We start from the raw sequence: 27,510 nt of genomic DNA, 5'->3' as shown, positions 1-27,510 counted from the left end.
GACACAGAGATATTAGTAACTTTCGCAACATCACTCAAGGTAGATCCCCAGCAGGCAGACACAGAACTTGCTCCGGCCACCCGGTTATCCTGCTTCTCGAGTTGACTAATATCTCCTCCTCCTTCTTCTCCTGTTCCTCCTTATCCTCAATGATGTGGGTGGATGCCTCTGCGTTTTCATAGGCAGCTGCTCTTTCCCCTGCCTGATGTCGGTAGCATGTACACTTCTTCTTTCTAAATTTAGGCATCACTGACAGTCTTAGGCTATGAAAATGTCCTTCTGGGTCAAGAGTTAGAATCAGCCTCATGGGTTTGCAATCTTCCATCCATGACTTATGACCAGCATCTATCTCCAGGCTAAGAAAGGTAGGTTTCTTCTTGAAAGTAGATGTAGTCCTTTATTTATAACACTGCACATAACAAGGGCTTAGTAAATTTTTGTTGGAGGAAGATAGGGTTAGTAATTTAAAAATCTAACAGGGGAAGTAGAGATGTAATTGATGGAGATTGTAGATTTCACCCTTTAATAGTACAAGACTAAATTTCTTTCAAATATCTGGTCAATATATGAGGTCATACAAAAGAAACTCGGGGAGCATCCTAGCTAAACAAGGTAAACACATTCTTTGCTGTTGCTTTCCTGTGATCGTAGAAGAAAACTAGGTTACAAATATGGTTATTGGACTTTCTAAAAACTTGCTACATTTGTGAAACGCAAAATATCAGGAGGAGCACAGCATCCTAGCCAAGACTGGCTCCTTTCACCGCTCTCAGTTACAGTCCACACTGTATCTGGTCATCAACCTTTCCATTTTAAGTGACCTAAGAAATTATTTGTCCTTCAGCTCTGATGCAGATGAAAGGGTGCAGTGGCACTTCTCGTTCAGTTTTTTGTGTGTCAAAAACACCACTTCAACTTCTGCTTTTCGAGCTGAGCAGTTAAAAAATCTATTGAACACGATGAAAAAAATTGTTTCAATTGAAATATAGTTGATTTACAATAGTGTATTAGTTTCAGGTGTAGAGCAAAGTGATTCAGTTATACGTATATATATATATATATATGTATGTATGTATTTCAGATTATTTTCCACTATAGGTTATTACAAGATGTTGCATATAGTTCCCTGTGCTATGCAGTAAAACCTTGTTGCTTATCTATTTTATGTATAGTAGTTTGTGTCTGTTAAGCCCATACTCCTAATTTATCCCTCCCCCCTCTTTTCCACTTTGGTACCGTAAGTTTGTTTTCTATGTCTGTGAGTCTATTTCTGTTTTGTATACAGATTCATTTGTATTATTGAATTTTTTAAAATGAAACAATTATTGTATATAAATATTGATGTTCTCTTTTGGAATAAATTGCATGGAAGTTACTTTGGTCCAGCTAAAGGTAGGATTCCGTATTTTTTTCCCTCTTAAATTTAAAGATAATTTTGAAATGAAACATTCTGGTTAATAAAATCTGGGTTACGGCTGCCTGGCACACCTTTTCTTCCTTCCCAGCACAAGGGACAATAGCTGCAGCTTCCCCTAGTCCTGATGTGCAGTTTCATCAGGCGCGCTCTCTCTCCCGCCGGACTGGTGACCGCTGGCCAACACCCTCTCCATCAGGCTGTGCGCGAGGCCGGTCCGCCGCCAGGCGGCGATCGAGTGCAGCCCGCTGCCGTCCCATCCCGCAGCAAGGCTCAGCTGTCCCACCTTCGTCCTGGCGGATGTGGCGTTTCTGTGGCAGCCCTGGCAGCCCCTTTCTATGGCAGCCCATCAAACTCTGGCGGGGCTGAGGCACCAGGGCAAGGTCAGGACAGCCCGAGGGCAGGAGGAGGGCGCGCTTTCCCTCTGCGGAGTTGCGGGGCAGACGCATCCGAGGACTTTTTCCTTTCGTGCGGTTTACTTCTTTCTAATTTTGAACTGTATTCAACTCTCCCCCTTTGTCCCCTCCACTCGGTCGCCAGCTACTGAACTGCGTTTTAGACAAAGAAAAGCGGGCTCCCTGGGAATGTTAACCATCCTAGTGTGAAGGCAGGGCTTCAGCCTAAGAGGCCCGTCCTTCATCTGCAGCAGCCTGACAGGCACCTCCACGTGGTTGCCCATGGCCAACAGCGTGTTTCTGGTTTGGTTTGGGTTTTCTGGCAGTAAAATATACATAACAAATTTTATCATCTTAAGCATTTTTAAGTGTGCGATTCAGTGCCATTAAGTACATCCACAATGCTGTGCCACCATACCACTATCCATTCCCGGAACTTTTTCGTCATGGCAAACTGAAACTCTACCCGTTTTTGATATTGTGATTTTTTATAAATATATATATGGTCGTCCTCTTGTTTCTGGCTCAAAGCACCTAAAACCCAAGGAATTTCCTAAGTGAAGTGAACTTTAAAGATGTCTTTTGTTATGTTTATAAAGTGACTTTTGGATGCACCTAAGGGGGCTGGTTGCCAGGGGAACGAACCAGATGATTAGAGGATTGGAACTTCCAGTCCCACCTCCCCTGATGTCCACATTAGAGGAGAAGGGCTGGAAGTTGACTCAGTTGTCAATGGCCAATGATTTAATCAATCATGCCTATAAATGACGCCTCCTTAAATATCCAGAAGGACAGGGTTGGGAGAGCTTCTGGGTTGGTGAACACGTGGCAATTTGGGAAGATTGGAAGGTTCAGAGAGGGCTTGGGAAGTCTGCACCCTTCCCCATACCTTGCCCTACGCTCCTCTTCTGTCTGGCTGTTCCTGAGTTATATCTTTTTATAATAAACTGGTCATCTAGGAAGTAAAATGTTTCTCTGAGTTCTGTGAGCTGCTCTAGCACATTAATCAAATCCATGGAGCAGGGGGCGGGGGGTCATTGGAGTCTCTGATCTATAGCTGGTTGGCCAGAAGCACAGGTGACAACCTGGACTTGAGACTAGTGTGTGAAGTGGGGGCAGTCTTGTAGGGTGAGTCCTTACCCTATGGGATCTAACGCTATCTCCAGGTAGATAGTGTCAGAATTGAGTTGAATTTGTAGGACACTCAGCAGGTGTTATGAGAATTGCTTGTCGGTTCAGGTGGAAAAAACCTGGACAGTCTGGAGTTGGGTGCAGAATCTTACCATTGAACAATAATTCCCCATTACCCGCTCTCCCAGCCTCTGCTAACCTCTACTTTCTGTCTCCATGGATTTGACTACTCTAGGTACCTCATGTAAATGGAATCATACAATATTTGTCCTTTTGTGGCTGGCTTATTTCACTTAGCATAATGTCTTCAAGCCTCAGCCAGGTTGTAGTGTGTATCAGAATTTCATTCCTTTTTAATGATGAATAATATTCCACTGTATGCATCTATCACATTAATTGATCCGTTCACCTGTCCAAGACATTTGGGTTGTTTTTATCTTTTGGCTATAGTGAATAATGCTGCTATGAACATTGGTGTACAAGTATCTGCTGAGTACCTTCTTTTAATTCTTTTGGGTACATACCTATATGTGGAATCATTGGATCATACGGTAATCCTATGTTTAACTTTTTGAGGAACCACCGTACTGATTTCCACAGCGGCTACACCATTCTTTTAAATAATAGTTTAAGATATGCTACCCATTCATTTTTTTGACTGCAAGACTTGAAGTTTGAAGTCAGAGAATATGTCTATTCATGAGGAACTCACTGACTTTCCCCAGGAGGAAAAATGACTTGCTTAAAGTCATTACTAGGTAGTGACAAAGCTCCTCCTTTCAGAAACGTCTCTTGCTTCTAAAACTTAGGAGAAGAAACCATTTAAACCTAGCACCTATTTACCTTGAAGGGTATTAAAATTTATGTGGCTGTTATTCATTCATTTGTTCAACAGGGTGTTATTGACTTCCTGGAGGGCGCAGGGCAACATCCTACCAGCTCTGGGTTGTTGTTGTTGTTTAATGAACCCAGGTGTCTGTCCTTGAGGCGAAGTTCCTCAGAAGTAGAGGGACTTGTTTACTCATTTTTTATTGAAGTATAGTTGATTTACAGTGTTGTGTTAATTATTGCTGTACAGCAAAGTGATTCTGTTATACATATATATACATTCTTTTTTAAAAATATTCTTTTCCATTATGGTTTATCATAGGATATTTCATACAGTTCTCTGTGCTATACAGTAAGACCTGTTGCTTATCCATCCTGTATATAAAAGCTCACATCTACTCACCCCAGCCTCCCACTCCATCCCTCCCCCAACCCCCTCCCCCTTGGCAACCACCAGTCTGTTTTCTATGTCCATGATTCTGTTTCTGCTTCATAGACAGGTTCATTTGTGTCATTTTAGATTCCACATATAAGTGATATCATACGGAATTTGTCTTTTTCTTTATGACTTCACTTAGTATGATAATCTCTAGTTGCACCCATGTTGCCACAAATGGCATTATTTTGTTCTTTTTTGTAGCTGAGTAGTATTCCATTGCATGTGTGTACCACATCTTCTTTATCCATTCAACTATTGATGAACATTTAGGTTGTTTCCATGGTTTGGCTATTGTGAATAGTGCTGCTATAAACATAGCGGTGCATATACCTTTTTGAATTATAGTTTTGTGCAGATATATGGCCAGGAGTGGGTTGCTGGATCATATGGTAATTCTATTTTTAGTTTTCTGAGGAAGCTTCATACTGTTTTCCACAGTAGCTGTACCAACTTACATTCTCACCACCAGTGTAGGAGGGTTCCTTTTCTCTACACCCTCTGTAGCATGTTGTTTGTAGGCTTTTTTTTTTTTAACATCTTTATTGGAGTATAATTGCTTTACAATGGTGTGTTAGTTTCTGCTGTATAACAAAGTGAATCAGCTATACGTATACATATATCCCCATATCCCCTCCCACTTGCGTCTCCCTCCCACCCTCCCTATCCCACCCCTCTAGGTGGACACAAAGCACAGAGCTGATCTCCCTGTGCTACATGGCTGCTTCCCAGTAGCTACCTATTTTACACTTGGTAGTGTATATATGTCCATGCCATTCTCTCACTTCATCCCAGCTTCCCCTTCCCCTTCCCCGTATCCTCAAGTCCATTCTCTACGTCTGCGTCTTTATTCCTGTCCTGCCCCTAGGTTCTTCAGAACCATTTTTTTTTTTAGATTCCATATATATGTGTTAGTATACGGTATTTGTTTTTCTCTTTCTGACTTACTTCACGCTGTATGACAGTCTCTAGGTCCATCCACCTCAATACAAATAACTCAACTTCGTTTCTTTGTATGGCTGATATTCCACTGTATATATGTGCCACATCTTCTTTATCCATTCACCTGTCAATGGACACTTAGGTTGCTTCCATGTCCTGGCTATTGTAAATAGAGCTGCAGTGAACATTGTGGTACATGACTCTTTTTGAATTATGGTTTTCTCAGGGTATGCACCCAGTAGTGGGATTGCTGGGTCATATGGCAGTTCTATTTTTAGTTTTTTAAGGAACTTCCATACTCTTCTCCATAGTGGCTGTATCAATTTACATTCCCATCAAGAGTGCAAGAGGGTTCCCTTTTCTCCACACCATCTCCAGCATTTATTGTTTGTAGATTTTTAGATGGTGGCCATTCTGACTGGTGTGAGGTGATACCTCATTGTAGTTTTTTTTGTTTGTTTTTGGGGTTTTGTTTTGTTTTGTTTTGTGGTACGCGGGCCTCTCGCTGTTGTGATCTCTCCTGTTGCGGAGCACAGGCTCCGGACGTGCAGGCTCAGCAGCCATGGCTCATGGGCCTAGCTGCTCTGTGGCATGTGGGATCTTCCCGGACCAGGGCATGAACCCGTGTCCCCTGCATCGGCAGGCAGACTCTCAACCACTGCGCCACCAGGGAAGCCCTGTTTCTAGGTATTTTTTGATTTCCTCCTTGATTTCTTCAGTGATCTCTTGGTTATTTAGTAGTGTATTGTTTAGCCTCCATGTGTTTGTATTTTTTACAGATTTTTTCCTGTAATTGATATCTAGTCTCATAGCGTTGTAGTCGGAAAAGATACCTGATGCAATTTCAATGTTCTTAAATTTACCAAGGCTTGATTTGTGACCCAAGATATGATCTATCCTGGAGAATGTTCCATGAGCACTTGAGAGGAAAGTGTATTCTGTTGTTTTGGGATGGAATGTCCCTTAAATATCAATTAAGTTCACCTTGTTTAATGTATCATTTAAAGCTTGTGTTTTCTTATTTAATTTCATTTTGGATGATCTGTCCATTGGTGAAAGTGGGGTGTTAAAGTCCCTTATTATGATTTTATTACTGTCGATTTCCCCTTTTATGGCTGTTAGCATTTGCCTTAAGTATTGAGGTGATCCTATGTTGGGTGCGTAAATATTTGCAATTGTTATATCTTCTTCTTGGATTGATCCCTTGATCATTATGTAGTGTCCTTCTTTGTGTCTTGTAATAGTCTTTATTTTAAAGTCTATTTTGTCTGATATGAAAATTGCTACTCCAGCTTTCTTTTGATTTCCATTTGCATAGAATATCTTTTTCTATCCCCTCACTTTCAGTCTGTATGTGTCCCTAGGTCTGAAATGGGTCTCTTGTAGACAGCATATATATGGGTCTTCCTTTTGTATCCATTCAGCCAGTCTATGTCTTTTGGTTAGAGCATTTAATCCATTTACATATAAGGTGGTTATCGATATGTGTGTTCCTATTACCATTTTCTTAATTTCTTAGTTTTGCGTTTGTTATTGTAGGTCTTTTCTTTCTCTTGTGTTTCCTACCTAGAGACGTTCCTTTAGTATTTGTTCTAAAGCTGGTTTGGTGGTGCTAAATTCTCTTAGGTTTTGCTTGTCTGTAAAGGTTTTAAGTTCTCCATCGAATATGAATGAGATTCTTACTGGTTAAAGTAATCTTGGTTGTAGGTTTTTCTTTCTCATCACTTTAAATATGTCCTGCCACTCGCTTCTGGCTTGCAGAGTTTCTGCTGAAAGATCAGCTGTTAACCTTATGGGGATTCCCTTTTATGTTATTTGTTGCTTTTCCCTTGCTGCTTTTAATATTTTTTCTCTGTATTTAATTTTTGGTAGTTTGATTAATATGTGTTTTGGCGTGTTTTTTCTTGGATTTATCCTGTATGGGGCTCTCTGTGCTTCCTGGACTTGATTAACAATTTCCTTTCCCATATTAGGGAAGTTTTCAACTATAATCTCTTCAAATATTTTCTCAGACCCTTTCTTTTTCTCTTCTTCTGGGACCCCTATAATTCGAATGTTGGTGCATTTAATGTTGTCCCAGAGGTCTCTGAGACTGTCCTCAATTCTTTTCATCCTTTTTTCTTTATTCTGCTCTGTAGTAGTCATTTCCACTATTTTATCTTCCAGGTCACTTATCCGTTCTTCTGCCTCAGTTATTCTGCTATTGATTCCTTCTAGAGAATTTTTAATTTCATTTTTTGTGTTGTTCATCATTGTTTGCTCTTTAGTTCTTCTAGGTCCTTCTTAAACTTTTCTTGTATTTTCTCCATTCTATTACCAAGATGTTGGATCATCTTTACTATCATTACTCTGAATTCTTTCTCAGGTAGACCCACTGTTTCCTCTTCATTTATTTGGTCTGATGGGTTTTTACCTTGCTCCTTCGTATTCTGTGTATTTCTCTGTCTTCTCATTTTGTTAAACTTAGTGTGTTTGGGGTCTCCTTTCTGCAGGTTGCAGGTTCATAGTTGCCGTTGTTTTTGGTGTCTGCCCCCAGTGGGTAAGGTTGGTTCTGTGGGTTGTGTAGGCTTCCTGGTGGAGGGGACTGGTGCCTGTGTTCTGCTGGATGAGACTGAATCTTGTCTTTTTGGTGGGCAGTGCCGCGTCTGGTGCTGTGTTTTTGGGTGTCTGTGAACTTATTATTATTTTAGGCGGCCTCTCTGCTAATGGGTAGGGTTGTGTTTTTGTCTTGCTAGTTGTTTGCCGTAGGGTGTCCAGCACTGTAGCTTGCTGGTTGTTGAGTGGAGCTGGGTCTTAGTGTTGAGGTGGAGATCTCTGGGAGATCTTTTGCCATTTGATATTATGTGGGGCCGGGAGGTCTCTGGTGGACCAATGTCCTGAACTCGGCTCTCCCACCTCAGAGGCTCAGGCCTGCCACCCGGCTGGAGCACCAAGGCTGTGTCAGCCACATGGCTCAGAAGAAAAGGGAGGAAAAAGAAAGAAACAAAGAAAAAATAAAATAAATAAAAAAGTTATTAAATTAAAAAATAAAAAAATATTATTAACAATAAGAAAGTAATAAAAAATAAAAGAAAGAGATGGCAACCAAACCAAAACAAATCCACCAGTGATAAAAAGTGCTAAGAACTATACTACAACAAACAAATAAAACACGGACAGACAGAACCCTAGGACGAATGGTAAAAGCAAAGCTATACAGACAGAATCACACAAGGAAGCATACACATACACACTCACAAAAGGAGAAAAAGAAAAAAAATATACGTATAAAAAAAAAAGGAAGAGCGCAACCAAATCAATAAACAAATCTACCAATGTGAATAAGCTCTAAATACTAAACTAAGACAAACATAAAACCAGAGAAAAATTAGATGCAGAAAGCAAACCCCAAGTCTACAGTTGTTCCCAAAGTCCACCGCCTCAATTTTGGGATGATTCGTTGTCTGTTCAGGTATTCCACAGATGCAGAGTACATCCAGTTGATTGTGGAGATTTAATCCACTGCTCCTGAGGCTGCTGGGAAAGATTTCCCTTTCTCTTCTTTGTTCGCACAGCTCCTGGGTTTCAGCTTTGGATTTGACCCTGCGTCTGTGTGTAGGTCGCCTGAGCACGTCTGTTTTTCACGCAGACAGGACGGGGTTAAAGGAGCCGCTGATTCGGGGGCTCTGGCTCACTCAGACGGGGTGGCGGGAGGGAGGCGTACGGAATGCGGGGTGAGCCTGTAACTGCAGAGGCCGGCGTGACGTTGCACCAGCCTGAGGCGTGCCGTGTGTTCTCCCGGGAAATTGTCCCTGGATCACGGGACCCTGGCAATGGCGGGCTGCATAGGCTCCCAGGAGGGGAGGTGTGGATAGTGACCTGTGCTCGCACACAGGCTTCTTGGTGGCTGCAGCAGCAGCCTTAGCATCTCATGCCCGTCTCTGGGGTCCACGCTGATAGCCATTGCTTGCGCCCGTCTCTGGAGCTCGTTTAGGCAGTGCTCTTAATCCCCTCTCCTCGCGCGCACCCCAAAACAATGGTCTCTTGCCTCTTAGGCAGTTCCAGACTTTTTCCCGGACTTCCTCCCGGCTAGCTGTGGTGCAGTAACCCCCTTCAGGCTGTGTTCACGCAGCCAACCCCAGTCCTCTCCCTGGGGTCTGACCTCTGAAGCCCGAGCCTCAGCTCCCAGCCCCAGCCTGTCCCGGTGGTTGAGCAGAGAAGCCTCTCGGGCTGGTGAGTGCTGGTCGGCACCGATCCTCTGCGGGAATCTCTCTGCTTTGCCCTCCGCACCCCTGTTGCTACGCTCTCCTCTGCGGCTCCGAAGCTTCCCCCCTCCACCCCCGCAGTCTCCGCCCGCGAAGGGGCTTCCTAGTGTGTGGAAACCTTTCCTCCTTCACGGCTCCCTCCCACTGGTGCAGGTCCTGTCCCTATTCTTTTGTCTCTGTTTTTCCTTTTTTCTTTTGCCCTACCCAAGTACGTGGGGAGTTTCTTGCCCTTTGGGACGTCTGAAGTCTTCTGCCAGCATTCAGTAGGTGTCGTGTAGGAGCTGTTCCACATGTAGATGTATTTTTGATGTACTTGTGGGGAGGAAGGTGGTCTCCACGTCTTACTGCTCCACCATCTTGAAACTTTCTCTGTAGACATTTTTTTTTTTTTTTTTTTTTGCGGTACACGGGCCTCTCACTGTTGTGGCCTCTCCCGTTGCGGAGCACAGGCTCTGGATGCGCAGGCCCAGTGGCCATGGCTCACGGGCCCAGCCACTCCACGGCATGTGGGATCTTCCCGGACCGGGCACGAACCCGTGTCCCCTGCATCGGCAGGCAGACTCTCAACCTCTGTGCCACCAGGGAAGCCCATCTCTGTAGACTTTTTGATGATGGCCATTCTGACCGGTGTGAGGTGGTACCTCACTGTAGTTTTGATTTGCATTTCTCTAATAATTAGTGATGTCGAACATCTTTCCATGTGCCATTTGGCCATCTGTATGTCTGCTTTGGAGAAATGTCTACTTAGGTCTTCTTCCCATTTTTGGATTGGGTTGTTTGGTTTTGGGGACTTGTTTACTCTTGATTACAATGCAACACGTTGTTAAAGGGTCCAAGGGGCACCCTAGTGGTGGAAGTATGTTTGACCTTCACCTCCACCTTGGGCTGGTGGATCCAATTAATTCCATGAAGCAACTGCAGGCCAATCTGTTTCCAGAATTATTGGTTTAAAAACCAGTTCATGTTTGTTTGCATCTGTCTTTCTTTCCCTTCAGAATGTTCTAAGTCTTTTCACAAATAATGGGATATGTATGTGTTTAGAATCTCTCTCACATATATCAAAGATAGGAGATATTACTCAATTTTGTAAAAACAAAACTATGGAGCAGAGAGCATGTTTAGAATATTAATATATATTTTAATCAAATACAAAGTTTAGTAACAGAAGGCTGAGACTCATGACCTTATGCTTTCTACCCTAATGATGCCTTCTCAGAGTCAGGGGACATTTGACTCAGACCAGCCCTGTCCACCTCCAGAGGAACTGAACCTCAAGCTTGAGAGTAGACAAGAAGGCAGTGAAGAAGGTATGACTCAAAGGCTCTCCCCAATATACAGGTGCCTGCCCTGAGCCTCCAAATTCTCATATCTCCCCACATCAGTGCCCCTGCAGGATTTAAGTGTTGGGGGCAAGGGAACTGCAGTGATTCCCTCCCCGTCCAAGCATTTCTGATGGCAGGTGGGGATGGGTGTTAATCCAGAGTTTGGTGTGGCTAGATGCATAGAAGTGGGGCAAGTGAGACCTTCCAAATCTGCTTTGGGCTCTTGGTATTAAAAGCCCTGGGATTTTAACTCAGAGCCCTGAGGTTGTGAGTTTTATATCTCATTTTCTTTAAATCCTGGATTGCCAACCTGGCAAATGATGGAATCACCTGGGGAGGTTTTAAGACATACCATTGCCCAGGCTAGTGCTATACTCCCAAAGATTCCCATGTAAATAGTCTATTTGGGCCTCGAACACCCCAGGGGATTCTAATATGCAGCCAGGGTTTAGAATGACTGCTTTGGAAAGATTTCAAGGGCTGATTTAATCAATTCTCCCATGTTTTGGAGCCCTATTTGTTCCTGTCTGTCAAATTGGCTCCTTTCATCCATTTAAAAAGCATATATATATTCTTTAAATACACACACACACACACACACACACACTCACACACAATACAGGCAACCAACCTCTTTCTGTTCGGCTTCCTTTCTGGAAGCTAATTTATAGCTCTATTTTTTTTTCCTCTAGAAATCCCCTGCAGTTTCTCCCTTGCAGTTGACCTGTAATATTTGCAGTTGGTGTTGGCCGTGAAGACACACAGAATTACTTAGTAGTTTTCTGACTTTCCTTTCTGGTTTAGGATGTGAGATTGATTTGCTTAATTGTTTTCATAGAGGTAATGACATCATTTGTTTTTATTTCTATTTTTGAAGGTGAAGATATTTGCTCCTAATGTTGAGCAGATGCACATTATTAATCACTTGAAAGAGAGCCCAACAGAAGAGAAGAGAAATATGCCAGAGGAGAGTGCCAGGAGGGCCCATGGAGATGCACAAGACTTGGCAGACCTGAACTTCAGCAAGCTCGATGCAGTCAGGATACCTGATGAGTGAGCTGAAAACTGTGAGGCCAACTGTTCATTTTTATTAATGCTCCCTGACTTCCAAACCATCTTCCTGAAAGAGTGGTGCAGGCTCAGCTACCATTTTGAACCTCTGTTCCAGGCTCTGGGTCTGCAGCACATGAGAAACACTTGGAGAATTTTTAAAACCTCCCAATGCCCAGGTAACACCTGAGACCAGTTACATAGGACTCTGAGGGTAGAGACAGACGTTAGTGGGTTTTGATGCTCCCCAGGTGTCTACTCTGTGGCCGAGTTTGAGAACCAGTGCTTTACCTAGAGTGGCCAGTGGTTCTCAGGCATGGCTGCACCTGAACTTACCTGGTGGGCTTCAAAACCATCAAGGCCTGTGGCCTTAGGGCCTGGATTTTGGAATTAAGATTCCCAGATGAATTTTATATGCAAGCAAGTTAGGGAGCCACCAATCTAGACCTAATGAGTATACGAATCACTTGGAGATTTTGGTCCACTGTGATTCTGATTCAGCTCCTAGGTGACAGGTGGCATGTGGTGTGCGGCCCACATTTGGGTTCTGGGAATCACAGTGGAGGACTGTCTGTTTCTGGACCTTTTCTGTGCAGGAATCATTTATAAATAGGTGACTCCATCTTTTAAAATAAAAGATTGATTTACAACTATAACTGTCTTAGATATTTTTTATTGCTTTTCATGGAGTCCCCTTCATAAGGAGCTATATGTTATGTATTTCTTTTTCAAACTCAACAGCTAAAACCAGTTTTAAGATTATTTTAAATGTTCACAATATTCTTGATATTTTGGGAGGCAATTTGGAGATGTCCCACAGTGAGAACTGGGAGTCATTATTTTAGATTAGGAGTGTGTTGCTCCTAACCCTAATATGTGGATACTTATCTATCTAAATAGGTTGCTTACTGCTCCTTTACATATACAGTATTCCAGATATCTATTGCTGTGTAAAAAACAGCGCCAAAATTTAGTGGCTTAAACAGTAATTTATCATCTTTCCTGTTTCTGTAGGTTGACTGGGCTTAGCTGGGTTTGCTTAAGATCTCTCATGCAGTTGCAGTCGGGTAGTAGCTGGGGCTGCAAAACACCACAATGGTGTCTTCACTCCCATGTCTGGTACCTGAGCTGGGACTGGCTGGCGTGTGGCCACGTGGCAGTCTTGGGCTTCCTTATAACCCATAGACCTCAGGTGCTTAAGTTGCTCATGTGAGAGCTGGCATCGCTCAGAACAAACATTCCAAGAGACCGGGGCTTTCCTCTTACTATCTAACCACAAGAGTTCCTCAGCATCATTTCTGCTACATTCTATTGATTAAAAGTGAGACCAGATTCAAGGAGGGGAGACTATAAAAGGGCATGAACATTGGGAGGCATGGATACTGGGACACCATCTTTGGAGACTTGCTACACATTATGTGTACACCAAGTTTATATGTATAAACAAATTTAAATATCTATTTACAAAACCCCAGGGAGGGTGAGGGAAATTATTGTATTTGAGCTGCTGGTGTTTTGACAATTTACTCTTTTCTTCCATTGTAAATAGGTTTGCCCTAAGACAACTTTATAAAGATTATTGCCTGGCAGGTCTGATGCTAAAATTAGTGTGTTCACATCTAAGACAGTATTACTTGTAAATCAATAAAAAAAATTACTGCTATTTTTAAAAAACACTTTTATTCTAGCACATAAAAAGAGGTTTTTGTTTTTAGGAGAAATGAAATTATCTCAAATGCTTTAAAAATATATATAGTTCAGGCTTCCCTGGTGGCACAGTGGTTGAGAGTCCGCCTGCCGATGCAGGGGATACGGGTTCGTGCCCCGGTCTGGGAAGATCCCACATGCCGCGGAGTGGCTGGGCCCGTGAGCCATGGCCGCTGGGCCTGCGCGTCCGGAGCCTGTGCTCTGCAGCGGGAGTGGCCACAGCAGTGAGAGGCCCGCGTACCGAAAAAAAAAAAAAAAAAAAAATATATATATATATATATATATAGTTCTACTTTGTACCAAACTTGAAATATTTAGCAAAAATTAGCATCATGATGGGTATTCCAGCTTGCGATTCAGAATTTCATACTGTTGATGCAAAATGTTTATTATTTTTATTATTATTAGGTTAATATAAACCCTTTATGTCTGTCTATAAAGTCCACTTGCTACAAGGGCTACAATGAAACCATAATGATTAGGTCTGTATTCTAGCATTTTGCACCAACTTTTACAAAAACATGTCTGAGCCACTTTGACAAATATAGATTGCTATCCTGACTTTAAAACCAAGTTAATGAGGAACCCCCCTGGTGGTCCAGTGGCTAAGGCTCTGGGCTTCCAATGCAGGCGGCCCGGCTTTGATCCCTGGTCAGGGAACCAGATCCCACATGCCACAACTAAGAGTTTGCATGCTGCAACGAAGATCCTGCATGCCACAGCTGAGACCCGGTGCAGCCAAATAAATACATAAGTAAATATTTTTTAAAAACTAAGTTAATGAATTAATTAAAGTCATTACCAACTCCAGAAGACTTTAAAGAAATGCTCTTCTGCCATTTGATTTACTTGTTATTGCTCTTATATGCCTTAATTCTTTGCTTAAAAATTAATTGATCATAGGTTCTGCCTCAAATAATCCCAGGCCCCCTGTCTTTGCAGGTGGTTTTGTGGTGACCCAGAACTGCATTGTCAACAGTTCTGTAAAGGACATTTCAGCCCTTCTACTGTGCTAAGAAGCCCATGAGCTGGTGCTGCCTTTCCCTGTGCTGGCAGCTGAAACCCTCCTGCTTGTGAAGTCACAGTGGGTCAGGATAATATTGTGGATGGAGAAGAAAAGGATGAAAGGCTTCCTGTCAGGTAAGCACTCTCCTGTTTCCCTTCCTCCAGATGAATATGTGTGACTGCTTTTCTAATAGCTTAACAAAGTATCTTTCATGATGGGGCTGCAGTATTTGGTGATTGGCCTTAAGGTCGGGGCGGCCATGGCAAGGGGCTGTGGTTTAAAGTGATAAGACCAGGTGGCATTGAACCGTCGAGAAGATGTATTCTTACAAAATACTCTGGCTTAGTCTGTAAGGAAACAGTTTCAATGTAGCAGTTCTCTTGTATGATATCATTCAGCTACATGGATCCAATAGTGCTTACTTGAATTATTTCCTCTTGACCCTAGTCCATATAGCCTTCCTTTCTCTTACTAACTGGGTATTTCAATGAAGCCTCACGTTGGAACAGATTTCTTATGTGCACAGTGCTTGTGAGCTTTTGTTCCAAATATTGTAGTGTTTGAGAGGCTGGTGTGAGCTGATAATTTTAACTCTCTTCACAGTCATGCTGTCAGGTGCCTAAGAAACATTTTCTCCCCCTCAGTTAGAGTTCCTCTTCTGATAGGTTTGCTGATGCAGACCCAGCCACTGCCACCCAGAAGCCTAGATGCAAACACAGCTATGGGGATGTGAGGGAATCCTGCCAGGATACTACCAACGAGATGGTGCAGACATGCGCCTTCGTGGCATGGCCCCTCGCGTGAAAATCATGATGGAATGGGGAAAATGATGTGAGGAGTGCTTTATGATGTATTTGAAAAGTGATACTTCACAGTCTTTGGAAGAAATTGTTCAAGTAAAAATAGTTGAGATCCAACCAACTGAATTACACATTTTACCACTTGATGATAGGTACTTTCAATGGGATCGTGACTCACGATGAAATAACTGTCACTGAATTATCCAGATATCTGTGGTTTCTAGACAAGCACCTTGTCTTTTTTATTTTTCATTTGTTAAAGTCGGAAACAATACTTTCATGCCATGTTTTAAACAGATGGGCATTGGACCATTGCAAAGGCTTTTTACTGAACCTCCAGGTTGGCTTCTGTATGGGCACCAGCCGTAACTGGAATGGGTTGACTTGTTTTTAGAATTAACTCCAACAAAGGGCAAGGAGAATTTTTTAAGTGAGACAACGATATCTGAGTGTAGATATCTGCATTAGCAACTGAACTTGGCGACTAGACAAATTTTCATTATTTCTGTGAAGGTATTTATTCTGTTCTGTCTGATTCAGATAAAGCCATGACACTTGAAGCATCATACATTCTTTTAATGTGCTGTGCAACTGTCAACTGCTGGGCAGGGTTTCATCAGGAGCCAGAGTAGTGGCTTCTGAAACACCTTCTTTGGATGCCTTTTGAATGATCACTTTCTGTGAACTATCACTAAGCTATTATTTATTTATTTATTTATTTATTTATTTATTTATTTATTTTATATTTATTTTTGGCTGTGTTGGGTCTTCGTTTCTGTGCGAGGGCTTTCTCCAGTTGCGGCGAGCGGGGCCACTCTTCATTGCAGTGTGCGGGCCTCCCTCTCACTGTTGCGGCTTCTCTTGCTGCGGAGCACAGGCTCCAGACACGCAGGCTCAGTAGTTGTGGCGCACAGGCCCAGTTGCTCTGCGGCATGTGGGATCTTCACAGACCAGGGCTCGAACCCATGTCCCCTGCATTAGCAGGCGGATTCTCAACCACTGCGCCACCAGGGAAGCACACTATGCTATTTTTTAAAATGTAGGGTAGGAGAAGAGAGGAATAATAGGGCAATTTCACTAGTGCATAATAAAAACTGCAGTGCTTCAGTTAGATTTCAGTGGTAGGAAGAGACCACACACCATGGTGGGTGCCCGCACACACGTGTGCACCTCTCCTGGTAGGAGAACAGTGCATCTGGTCGTGATGTTTCCTCCTTCCTTCAGTTCCCTGTAGCTTTGCTCTATGCAGGGAAGTCCTGCCAGAATTGACAAGGAAGATACACCCCTACAGTTCCTTTGTTGTCACAGATTATATTCTTCCAGAAGAACTGGGGCTATTCATTCACATGCATTGGGCTCCCTGGTCCCTGAACCCAACTCAGGCTCCAAAAACTCACATTTCCACCAGGGGAGGAATGAAGGGAGCACAGCTGGCCCAGAAGAGGTGCACAAAGAGCACTTTCTTTGTCCTGTTGCTTGTCTCTGTACTCACTCTAGGTTTTAAGCTCACGGTTGTAAGGGGTTTTTGCCTATTTTGTTCACTGCTCTAATCACCAGCACCAGGAACATCCTCTGGCACATATTAAGCCTTCAGTACACATTTGTTGAATTGAATGGACACCCACCATTTACTTCACATCCCCAAAGAGGTTCCCCTACATAAACTATCACAGACCTTAAGGTGGTCCCAGTTTTCGTACGGGACTTATCTGTCTGAGATATTTTTTAGATAGGACTTCAAAGTAAAGTTGTTATAAAATATAACATATAAAAATTCCCTTTAAACTCACATTCTCATTTTAAATGCCTGGGTTAAAATGAGTACAGCTCTTTGGTCTGTGGCAGCTCTAAGCCTACTGGAGATATCAGTTTTAGTTAATGCAATGATAAAACACACCGTTTATAGAGCTCAAGTGCTACAGGGCAGAGACAGTTCTTCAAATGGAGGCAATGTCCAGTTTTCCTGTATCGTTAGTCTACCCTACAAAGCCACACGAACAGGAATGGAAGACATTTCAGGATGGGACAAGATGTGCAGAAAAGAGAGAACATAGCAGGTTGGAGGCCACTATCTTAATTAGGACCTCTTTACAGGGTTGGTACTTGGCTGGCATCTGGGAACTTGGCACTTGACCCACTCCCTAACTGATAAAAATGATCCACTTTGCCTATATGGTTCAAACAGTGTGAATTATGCTGAATACCTGCTTTCCTTCTTGGAGTTTGGAATTATCACTGTTGCTGGGCAGAGGGTGCCTTTATGACCAGCTGCTTATAAAAACCTTGGGTGGTAAGTCTCTTCCCAGGGCAGAAACATTGAACACATTTTACTGAACTTTTCTCTGCTGGAGAAAGGAGCACATTCACCTCCCTCCTCAACCTGGAGGGAGGGAGCGTTGAAAGCCTATGCAGGGGTTTCTCCAGACTCTGCCTGTGTCTTATTCTCTTGTGGATCCAGTATCCTTTCACTGTAGTAAATCTTAACCATGAGCACAGCTATATGCAGAGCCCCATGAGTTCTTTTGGCATGCACCCGAATATGTGCCTGGTCTTGGGGATCCCCCAAATATATGCTAGAGCACCAGGGGTCCCCAGAGTGGGCAAAGGTGTGCCTGGGGACTGAGGCACTTTGGCTCAAGGTCATGAATATGTGCTGAGGATGCAGAAATACAGAGAGGGAGCTGGAATAAACCTCTCTCTGTGAGCTAGAGCCTTTGTCTCAGTCTCATGGTGGATTTTTTCCCTGGCCGTCTGGCCTGATCCATGTGGAGGACTCATTTGCCTACACACAGGGCCTATCACACTAACAGTGGGCTGAGCTGCATCCTTCATTGCTGTACCCAAGGAAAAGGAAAGGAAGAAACAAGCATTTGCCACAATGCCTAGACATCAGATCAGAGCTGCCGGAGTCCCATCTTGGGCTTTCTCAGGATAGAATAGCTCACAAGCTGTCCTTGCTCCCCAGCCTCATGGAAGGAAGAGACACTAGCTCAGCTTTAACTCTCTCATTCCATCCAAAGTCTCCACCAGCGCAGTGGCCCTAGCTTTTTGAAAGGAATCATCTAGAAAAGCATGTGGGGAGCCAATCTCTCTCTTCCTCTCTCTCCTCTATTATTTGTATGTGGTAAGATGGGGGTAGATGGTGTGCAGGGTTGTCAGTGAAGAGGACCCTTGAGCTCTCTCTACAGACCCATATCCCCCCATATTTTCTCCTGCCTTCAGTTAACTCAATGGGCATAATAGCCAATATCAAGGTCACCTTGAGTGCTGTTGCTCCCTCAGGAGAGACTGTCTTCCCCAACACCTGCTGTTGGTCCGAAACAAGCTTTGGGGGTGTTACAAGTTAAACTGAGTCGTATTAAGATTTTTTTTTAAAGAGTTTAGTTGAGCACAAATCTATTTGAATCATGCAGTACCCAATCTAGCAGGTAGAAAGGGGATCTAAAGAGCTGTGCAAAATGAAAGACTTTTATAGGCAGAAGGGAGTGGAAACAAGGAAGTTACACTCGGCAAAACAAACAAACAAACAAACAACAAATTGGTTATTGCAAGGTTCCTTTCCTTAGGGGATGGCAGGGGTCTATCAGGCAGATTACCTAACTAGTGCTGATCAGAGATTCCTGATTTGCTGGTTCAAGATTCCATTTTTGGAAGAGCCAAAACTGTAATTCAGTTAGTCTCGATTTGGTGGATATGGGGTTAGCATAAACAACTCCATCTGGGGTTTGTTGTCTTGTTTTTAACAGGGGTTATCTGAGGATATTATTAATGGCCCTCAGATCTTGACCCTAGAAACTTCTGAAATGTATCAAGATAGGATAATTAAATTTAATCTCAAGGTCACAGTAGAAACCACCTCTTCTATCTCCTCTTTTATCAACCTTGTTCAAATTTATAAGTGTTACCATGATGTGTCCTATGGAACAATATAATCCATGTAATACAGAGCCAGCAATAAAAAATTCTACCCATTTCTAAGTACTGCTTCTGCTACATACTATAGATTTTGATACGTGGTATTTTTGTTATTGGTTAGTTCTAAATGTTTTATAATTTTCTCTGTAATTTCTTTTGTGACCCAAGAGTTATTTAGAGGAATGTTTATTACTAAACACTACAGGCTTTTCTAATTGTCTTTTCAATTTTGATTTTTAACTTGATTACATTGTGATTAGAGAAAATGATCTGGATGATCCAGTGCTTTGAAAAGTTGAGACTTGCTTTATGCCTAAGTATATGGTCCATTTTTGTAAATGTTCTGTGAGATTCAAAATATTGTGAATTCTCTAGTTTTTGAGTAGTGTCCTCTATTGTCCATTAGATAAGACATGTTGATTGTGTTTAAATCTTATATAGTCTATTTATTTTTGGTTTCCTTGAAATATAAATTACTAAGAGAGAAATGTTAAAATTCTCTCAGTATAGTATTGGATTTATCTGTTTCTCCTTGCAGTTTAATAGTATTTAGATGCATGGAAGTTTAGAATTATTTTAGTTACCTAATGATTTGAATTTATCATTATTATCTCTTTTCTAATAATGCTTTTCTGCTTGAATTCTTTTCTGTTTAATATTAACATTTATTTATTCTAGCTTTCTTTTGTTAATATTCCATCCACATTTCCCCTGTATTTTTTACTTTCAACTTTTCTACATCCTTGTGTGTCTTGAATAAAGTATATAACTGGATTTAAAAAAATGCCTTCTAGGGACTTCCCTGGCTGTCCAGTGGTTAAGACTCCAAGCTTCCAGTACAGCAGGGGCAGGTTCGATCCCTGGTCGGGAGACTAATATCCCACATGCTGCGTGGCACGACCAAAAAAAAAAAAAAGAATGCCTTCTAATAACACCAGAAGTAGGAACAAAAATTTTTTTAAAAAATAGCAAAATGGACTTGAACAAAATTTAAAACTTCTGTTCTTCAAAAGAGACCATTAAAATCACAGTAAGACAAGCCACAGACTGGGAGAAAATATTTGCAAAAGAGATATCTATTCAAGAACTTATGGCCAGAATATAAAATGAACTCATACAGCTCAATAAGTAGACAACCTAATTACAATAATAGGCAAAAAAGGGCAAGAGTTAGTCATTAGGGAAATGCAAATTAAAACCACAATGAGATACCATTATACACACACTTGACTGGCTAAAATTATAAAGACTGATAATTCCAAAGGTTGGTGAGGATAAGGAGAAACTGGAACCATTGTACATTGCTGGTGGAAATGTAACATGATAGAGCTACTTTATAGAAAACAGGTTTTACTAAAGTTAAACATGTACTTACCAAATGACTCAGCATTCCCATTCCTAGGAATCAACCCGAGAGAAATGGAAAGATACGTTCATAATAGCCCCAAACTGGAAACAATCCAGCCACTCTTTAATTAATGGGTAAACAAATGTGGTATATCCATACAATGGAATGCTACTTGGCAATGAAAGGGAATAAAGTACTGATACATATGTGGAAAAATCTTAAAACTGTTATGCTAAGTGAAAGAGCCAGACACATAAGACTATATATTGTATGATTCCATTTATATGAAATGTTGGAAAAGACAAAACTATAGAGATAGAAAGCAGATCATTGGCTGCTGAGGGCTGGAGATTAGGAGTGGGAATTGATTGCAAACAGGCCTGAGGAATGTTTGGAAGTGATAGAAGTATTCTAAAACTGGATTTCAGTGATATTTGCACAACTCTATACATTTACTAAAACTCATAAAATGTAAAATGGATGAATTGATGATACGTACAGTACCTGTTAATAAAACAAACATTTAAAAATGTGTTCATAGTCTTTGTATTTTTTAACTGGAGCATTTAGTTCATTTACTCTCTTCATAATTATATATATATTTGCATTTTTCCTATCATTTTAAAAATTTATTTATTTTTAAATAAATTTATTTATTTAATTTATTTATTATGTTTTGGCTGCGTTGGGTCTTTGTTGCTGTGCACGGGCTCCCTCTAGTTGTGGCAAGTGAGGGCCACTCTTCGTTGCAGTGCACAGGCTTCTCATTGCAGTGGCTTCTCTTGTAGAGCACGGGCTCTAGGTGCATGGGCCTCAGTAGGTGTGACACGCAGGCTCAGTAGTTGTGGCTCGCAGGCTTAGTTGCTCTGCGGCATGTGGGATCTTCCTGGACCAGGGATTGAACCTATGTCCCCTGCATTGGCAGGTGGATTCTTAACCACTGAGCAACCAGGGAAGTCCCTCCTATCATTTTATATTGTGCTTTCTGTCTGTTCTGCCTTTTCTATATTTCTTTTTCCCCTCCTTTCTTACATTTCTTTGGATTATTTTTTCCTAATTCCATATTTCTCTCTCTATTAACCTGAAGTGATACGTTCCACTGCTGTTTTATAATAGTCACTCTAGAAATGTCAACATACATACTTACAAATCAAAGTCTAGAGTTAATAGTGTTGCCCTTTTCTTGAATAACATGAGGAATTTAGAATACATTAACTATAATAACTCCCTGCTTGTATATATATATAATATGTATATAATGCTAATGTTGCAGTTTTTAACCCCACAAGACATTCTTATTACTTTATACAGTTTAATATATATCTGACTACCCACATATATACTATGTTTTGGCTGTCATTCTTTATTACATCTCAGACTCTGCATCCATGATATTTGTCTCAAAAATTTTTTTGTAATGAAAGGTGATCTATTGTAGTGGTTAAGAGCATGACTTCTAGAGCCAAACTGCTTTATTTTTTAGACTGTTTTTTATTTATGCTTTAAAGATAGAGAAACTTAAGTAGAGGGTTATCCAGAACCATGGCCAGGGTCACATCTAGTCAATGGTAGAGGCAGGATTTGTAGCCATGAAGACCTTATTTTAAACCCAATGGCATCCCCTCCATTGTGAAGGGCTTCTGATAACCCATAGTGTAAGAAGTCCATTGGTGGCACAACAGACCAGAGCCCTTCTTCTGTCAGCAAGTTGTATGCAGAAGTTCAAATCCCTCTCAAACCTTGAGGTTCATGAAGTTCATAAATAACTCCTCTGAAAAGATTAAGCAAATCACAGGTGACCTGAATTTCAGCCTTATGAATGCTTATAAAATAAATTTCTCTGTGTTTCTTGCACCATTATCTTGCTATAGGTAACTGGCACTGTATTGCAAAATTTACAGGACAAGACTTCTTCCATGTATATCCAGTTCTGTGTCTGGACTGTCTTCAGCATGCTGCATTTATTCCCAGGCAGACCAAGAACAGACCCTTGCTCTGTAAAGCAAAGCATTGAATTTTCCCCAATATAAAGTCATTTAGATGTTGTTAAGCCTCAGGAGAGATTGCATGATGGAACTGTTAAATGCTAGAGAGATTTTGAAACTATCTCTGGTGGAGAGGGTTCTTTCAGAAGTGCAGTTAACATGGAGCAGTCTTCCAGGTCTTCTAGGTTTTCTACTATCTCTATAAGCCTTTCTGCAGTGTGGCAGGACAACATCCTGCAGGCATTGGCTCTGAACTTTTCCTGTAGGTCTTTCTGGCTCAGAGGCTTCCTCCAGTGACCGTAGAAGGTATCAGAGTGCTCTGTGAAGAGGGAACCATCCTTGAGGGCAACACTTATCTCACAGTAGAGGGTGTTGAAATTTGGTAGGTTGTCCCGAGGGTGCTCCAGCTCTACCTTACCAAGCAACTCTCTTACCCGTGGCCTGTTGACCTGGTGTTTGTGGAATGATGAGACAGTGATGGCACCATCCAGCAGCATGGCGCAGGCCACATACTGGAAGGAGTGGCGGGCCTCATGCTCCGAGTCTGGGAAGGGCCTGTTCACATACCGGACATCTGGAATTCTAAGCACAATTCTCTCCGTGTGGTCAGTGGGAAGCAGGGCTCTGTCTCTTACAAGATGTTTTCTCACAGATGCAGCTGCGTCTGCCACCCAGTGCGTGGCCAAGTGGGCAGGGAAAAGCTTGAAGGCCACATCCTGCTGGTCCAGCAGCCAAGTGTGTGAATCTACGTCTGGAAGGATATTGGGGGCATAGTTGGCATAGAAGGCCCCAAACCCTGACTCCATGTCCAAGACCTGTTTGTTTCCCTGGAGACCCAGCATTGCCAGAAAAGCAGCTTCTAGCCCATGCCTGGAAGCATTGCCGACGTGAAGAGGCTTGGTCTGAGTGGCGGCATTCGCCATGGGTGCCCCAGCATGAGAAACAGCAATAGCCAGGGCCTCTTGGCACTCTGTCATGCTGAGCCCCAAAAACTTAGATGCTGCAGCAGCACTACCCAAAGTTCCCACCACTGAGGGGGGATGGAATCTGAAAAACAAAAACCGCAAGAGTTGGAGACTTACAAACCTCAGCCCCCAGGGGGCAGTATAGCACAGTGGTCAGGAGCTTAGCTAATGGAGCAGCCCTAATGCCTAGGTTCAAATCTCAGCTCTTCCTCTTATTAGCTGTGTGATTTTTGGAAAAGTTATTCGGCTTCTCTGTATCTGTTTTCTCTTATATAAAATGGTCATAATAATAGTATCTACTTCATAGGGTTTTGTGAGTTTTGAACGAATTTGCATGATTACAACAGTGCCTGACATAGTAAATTATTTATAAATGGTACTTTTGCAATTATTGCCAAAAAGGCAAAAGTTGTTGAGTGCTGAAAGCCTATGTAAGTAACTGTAACAATTTAGGGCCTTGTAGAAACCGTGAAAGTTCACTCAGTATTCTGATTTATTCCTCCCCCAGCAGGCTGGACCAAGGGGCAAAATAAATATTAGATTGAACTATATGATACAGTCAGCGTTTGACCATTTTTGATCTATGGATTGAACAGTCGGGTTTAGGATATTCTGAATGTTCCCATTAGTCTGAAGGACCCTAGCAAATACCAAAGTAGACTCTGCTTTGAGATGAGATGAGGGATAGTCAGAGTACCCACAGAGGCCAGAATGACATCATCCTGGGGTGAGAGGCTCCAATTTAGTCTATGATCCTTGTTGCTTGATAGGCTCTCTAAACCCAGAGGAGACTTTTCACTAGTACTTCTGAGGTCACACCTTTGTATATGGATGTACAGTTTGATATGTGACTGGCTGAGTTGACTTATCTGCCAGCACTAACGTCAACATCTTCAACTGAGCCAACCTCTGTATCAGAAAGATCTACAGAGATAACGACTAACAGATGAAGGGGAATGTGGCCGCCTCACGATGGGGCACAGTTTCTCCGTACCTCTTTGGTATGTCCTTGGCTTCCTTGGAGAAGTGCATTAATCGGCCTTGCACTTCAATACCAACGTTGAAAGCCAGCAGCAGGTCAAGGCCAGAACACTTTGAACTTGGAGGCAGGGCTTCTGATAAAGCCATGAGGACAGGAAGGACAGCTCCAGAAGGGTGGGTGGCAGGGTACCACGTGTCATCAAAATCCATTGAGTGAATCTATGTGAACAGTTACATAAACAACAACTAAAACCTAAATGTATTTCCCTGAATTCAATGACTTTTGGACCAGTCAGGGTTTAGTTCAATAATAACCTTGTTTGATGTGAGATTTTTAGATCTGATTCTCTGAAAATTAGACCTATGAACTGGCTGCGATTTTTTTTTTTTTTTTTTTTTTTTGCCGTACGCGGGCCTCTCACTGTTGTGGCCTCTCCCGTTGCGGAGCACAGGCTCCGGACGCACAGGCTCAGTGGCCATGGATCATAGGCCCAGCCGCTCCACGGCATGTGGGATCTTCCCGGACCGGGGCACGAACCCGTGTCCCCTGCATCAGCAGGCGGACTCTTAACCACTGTGCCACCAGGGAAGCCCTGGCTGCGATTCTTAATCACATGACTTGGCACTAGGCAGGCTGTCCTATGTCCAGATCAGGTGCGACCTCGGGGAGCAGCTAGTGAACCGCAGGGAGCTTGGGTCTTACTCAGGTGCCACAGCCCTTGGAAAGATCTTTATCTACCTTACAAACAAAGCTGTAGAATTAGGGGGCTGCTCCTCCCTCCCTCCCTCTTCCACCTTTCAAACAAGTCACATGAAAAGTTTAATGTCATTTATTCCACATCAGGCCATATTTTTTGAACCCTTTTATTATAAATAATTTCAAACTTATGGAGAAGTTGCAAGAACTCTTGAACCCAGTTTAACTATTAAGCTATATTTTAAAATCATTTGGTTTTTCCTTATACGAAATAGTAATAACCAGAAGTTCATTTAAAAATAGATTTTTGTCTACTAGTTGTGGCTGGTGCCCTTCCCACTGCTTACTTACTGGATGTTTACTTCTGGATGCACCATTAGGTTTGACTTTCAATATTCTGAACTACTGTCCCATAAACCATAAAAATATCTCAGAAATCCCAACAGGTTCATGTCCAAATTATATCTTTTAGACTGCCCTTGACACACAGAAAAAGCATAAAAATTGTCAGATGAGAAGGGCTGATTTTTGGTTCAGAAAATGTAGACAACTTATGGCCATTGCTTCTTTCTCAATAAATATCTGTTGAATGAATGAATGAATGAGAGGCTGGTTACTGGATAGAAGCTGATACTGCCCACAACAGAAAGAACTGACAAGGAATTGAGTCTGGATATTTAGTTTAGAGTTGAAATACCTTAGGGGCATTTTTATCTAAATACTTCCATCTTATTTCCTCTACCTCACAATTTGTTTGAAAAGCATCAATTCACTGTAAAAACGTGAAAACTGAAATTACTACAAGGAGAGAGGGCAGGCCACTTCACCTCTCTGAACTTCAGTGATCTCATCAGTAAGATATGGAAACTGGGCAATTTCTGAGATGTTTTCTGGCCCTGAAATTGTTCTGATTGTTGAACAGTTACAAAAACATGGAAATCTCCTTACAGCCACACCGTTAAGGAAAGCAGCGTATGTTGGTGGGAACCTGAAGTCTGGCTGGCCCCAAACAGTGCTGGATACATTGGAAGTATAGATCTGAAACAAAAGAGTATCAATCAGTGATACAGAGTGTGAATCCAACATGCCAAGTCACCATCACAAGAGTTGTTCTTCATGTTTGGAGGCATTACTTTAATACTTCTTATTGAGCCCTTTGTGCTAGACTGAAGCTCTAGTCATTGGATTTCTTTCTTCCTTGTAGAAGAATATATAACTTTTTCTGTGGAAGGGAGAGGAGAAGCTGTTGCTCAGCCCCAGACTGTGATCCATAAGTGCGCCAAGGAATGAAGTCTGAATTTACTCTTATTTACTCCTGGAGGATAAATACTAGGAAAGGTGGACTCATCATCTGTAGACCAAGCATATTCTTTGGAGAGTGGATGCTACATCTCTCACATAATCACCTACTCTCTGCTCAGGGTGCTGGCCCAGGCTTTTCTCCAGAGAATCCTGAAGTCTTTGCATGAACAAATGGCCCGGGGCTATGGCTGCTAAGACTCTCAGGTAAAAATGTGCTTTCAGTCAGACTAGTCATCAACTTTGAGATTTTGCTAGCCTTGAGATTAAGACTGGTCTTAAGATAGTGACTTAGTAAAGGATGTGGGTGAATATTAAGACTCAGGTAATAAAGCATAGAAAAGCGTAAAACTGTATACAACAACACTATATACACCAAGCACTATCTCTAAAATGAAGAGTAGGGCAGTAGAGCACAAACGCACGTCCCTGGGCGCGCTTCTGGGTACACCTCACAAAAAGGCGCATGTGCACACTTGGTTTTAGCTCTAAAGTAGACATTGAGCTTCTTACTTTACTGTATTCCCTGGCTTTGCGGAACACTTCTGTACCGGTTCCCAGGAACCCAACCCCCAGGGTGTCCAGAATCATCCTCTTGCTCCTCTGGATAACACGATCTGTCAGGTGTCCCACTTTCAAGCCGTGGATCACTTTGGCAAAGCTCTCTGTGACAGACTTTAAAGGGAAGAGTGTTAGAACAGTGCTTCACTCACTCTGTATTCACACACTTCCTTTCTACACGAGAACTGGAGGTACTTTTACGCAGAGTTTATACTCCACTATAGGAAACGCAGTTGGTTAAATTAAGTTCAGTTCCTAAAAAATGATGTGTACTGAACACATGTGTGAGGCAGAGGGATGTGGACATGAGCGATAGCCAGCTTCTGTCCTCAGTCGAGTGGAGGACACAGAGTAGCAAGCAGATAATGTGTGCTTGGGTGGTGGGCTCTGGTGGAGGCATGCAGAGGCTCAGAGGGGGAGAAGGGGAGGGACGTCTCGCCTACCACGTGGGCACGCCTGGGTGTGGGGTGCATTCAGACAGGTA

At 42.3% G+C, this 27,510-nt stretch overlaps 1 protein-coding gene across 1 annotated transcript; it reads right to left on the bottom strand.

The window, feature by feature from the left end:
- Nucleotides 1-22,624: 22,624 nt before the first annotated feature.
- ACOD1 (aconitate decarboxylase 1) lies at nucleotides 22,625-27,056 on the bottom strand (the record flags this gene model as incomplete). The annotated part of the gene is made up of 4 exons (XM_081214671.1): nucleotides 22,625-23,570; nucleotides 24,483-24,688; nucleotides 26,115-26,204; nucleotides 26,979-27,056. 4 exons carry the CDS (start codon nucleotides 27,054-27,056, stop codon nucleotides 22,625-22,627), a joined length of 1,320 nt encoding a protein of 439 aa, XP_081070797.1.
- Nucleotides 27,057-27,510: the final 454 nt, after the last annotated feature.

This window comes from Mesoplodon bidens, assembly GCF_964165515.1.
Source record: "Mesoplodon bidens genome assembly, chromosome: 17".
NCBI classification, from domain to species: domain Eukaryota; kingdom Metazoa; phylum Chordata; class Mammalia; order Artiodactyla; family Ziphiidae; genus Mesoplodon; species Mesoplodon bidens.
Note: the sequence above shows the minus strand (reverse complement) of the source record. Positions and strands in the feature narration are given on the sequence as shown.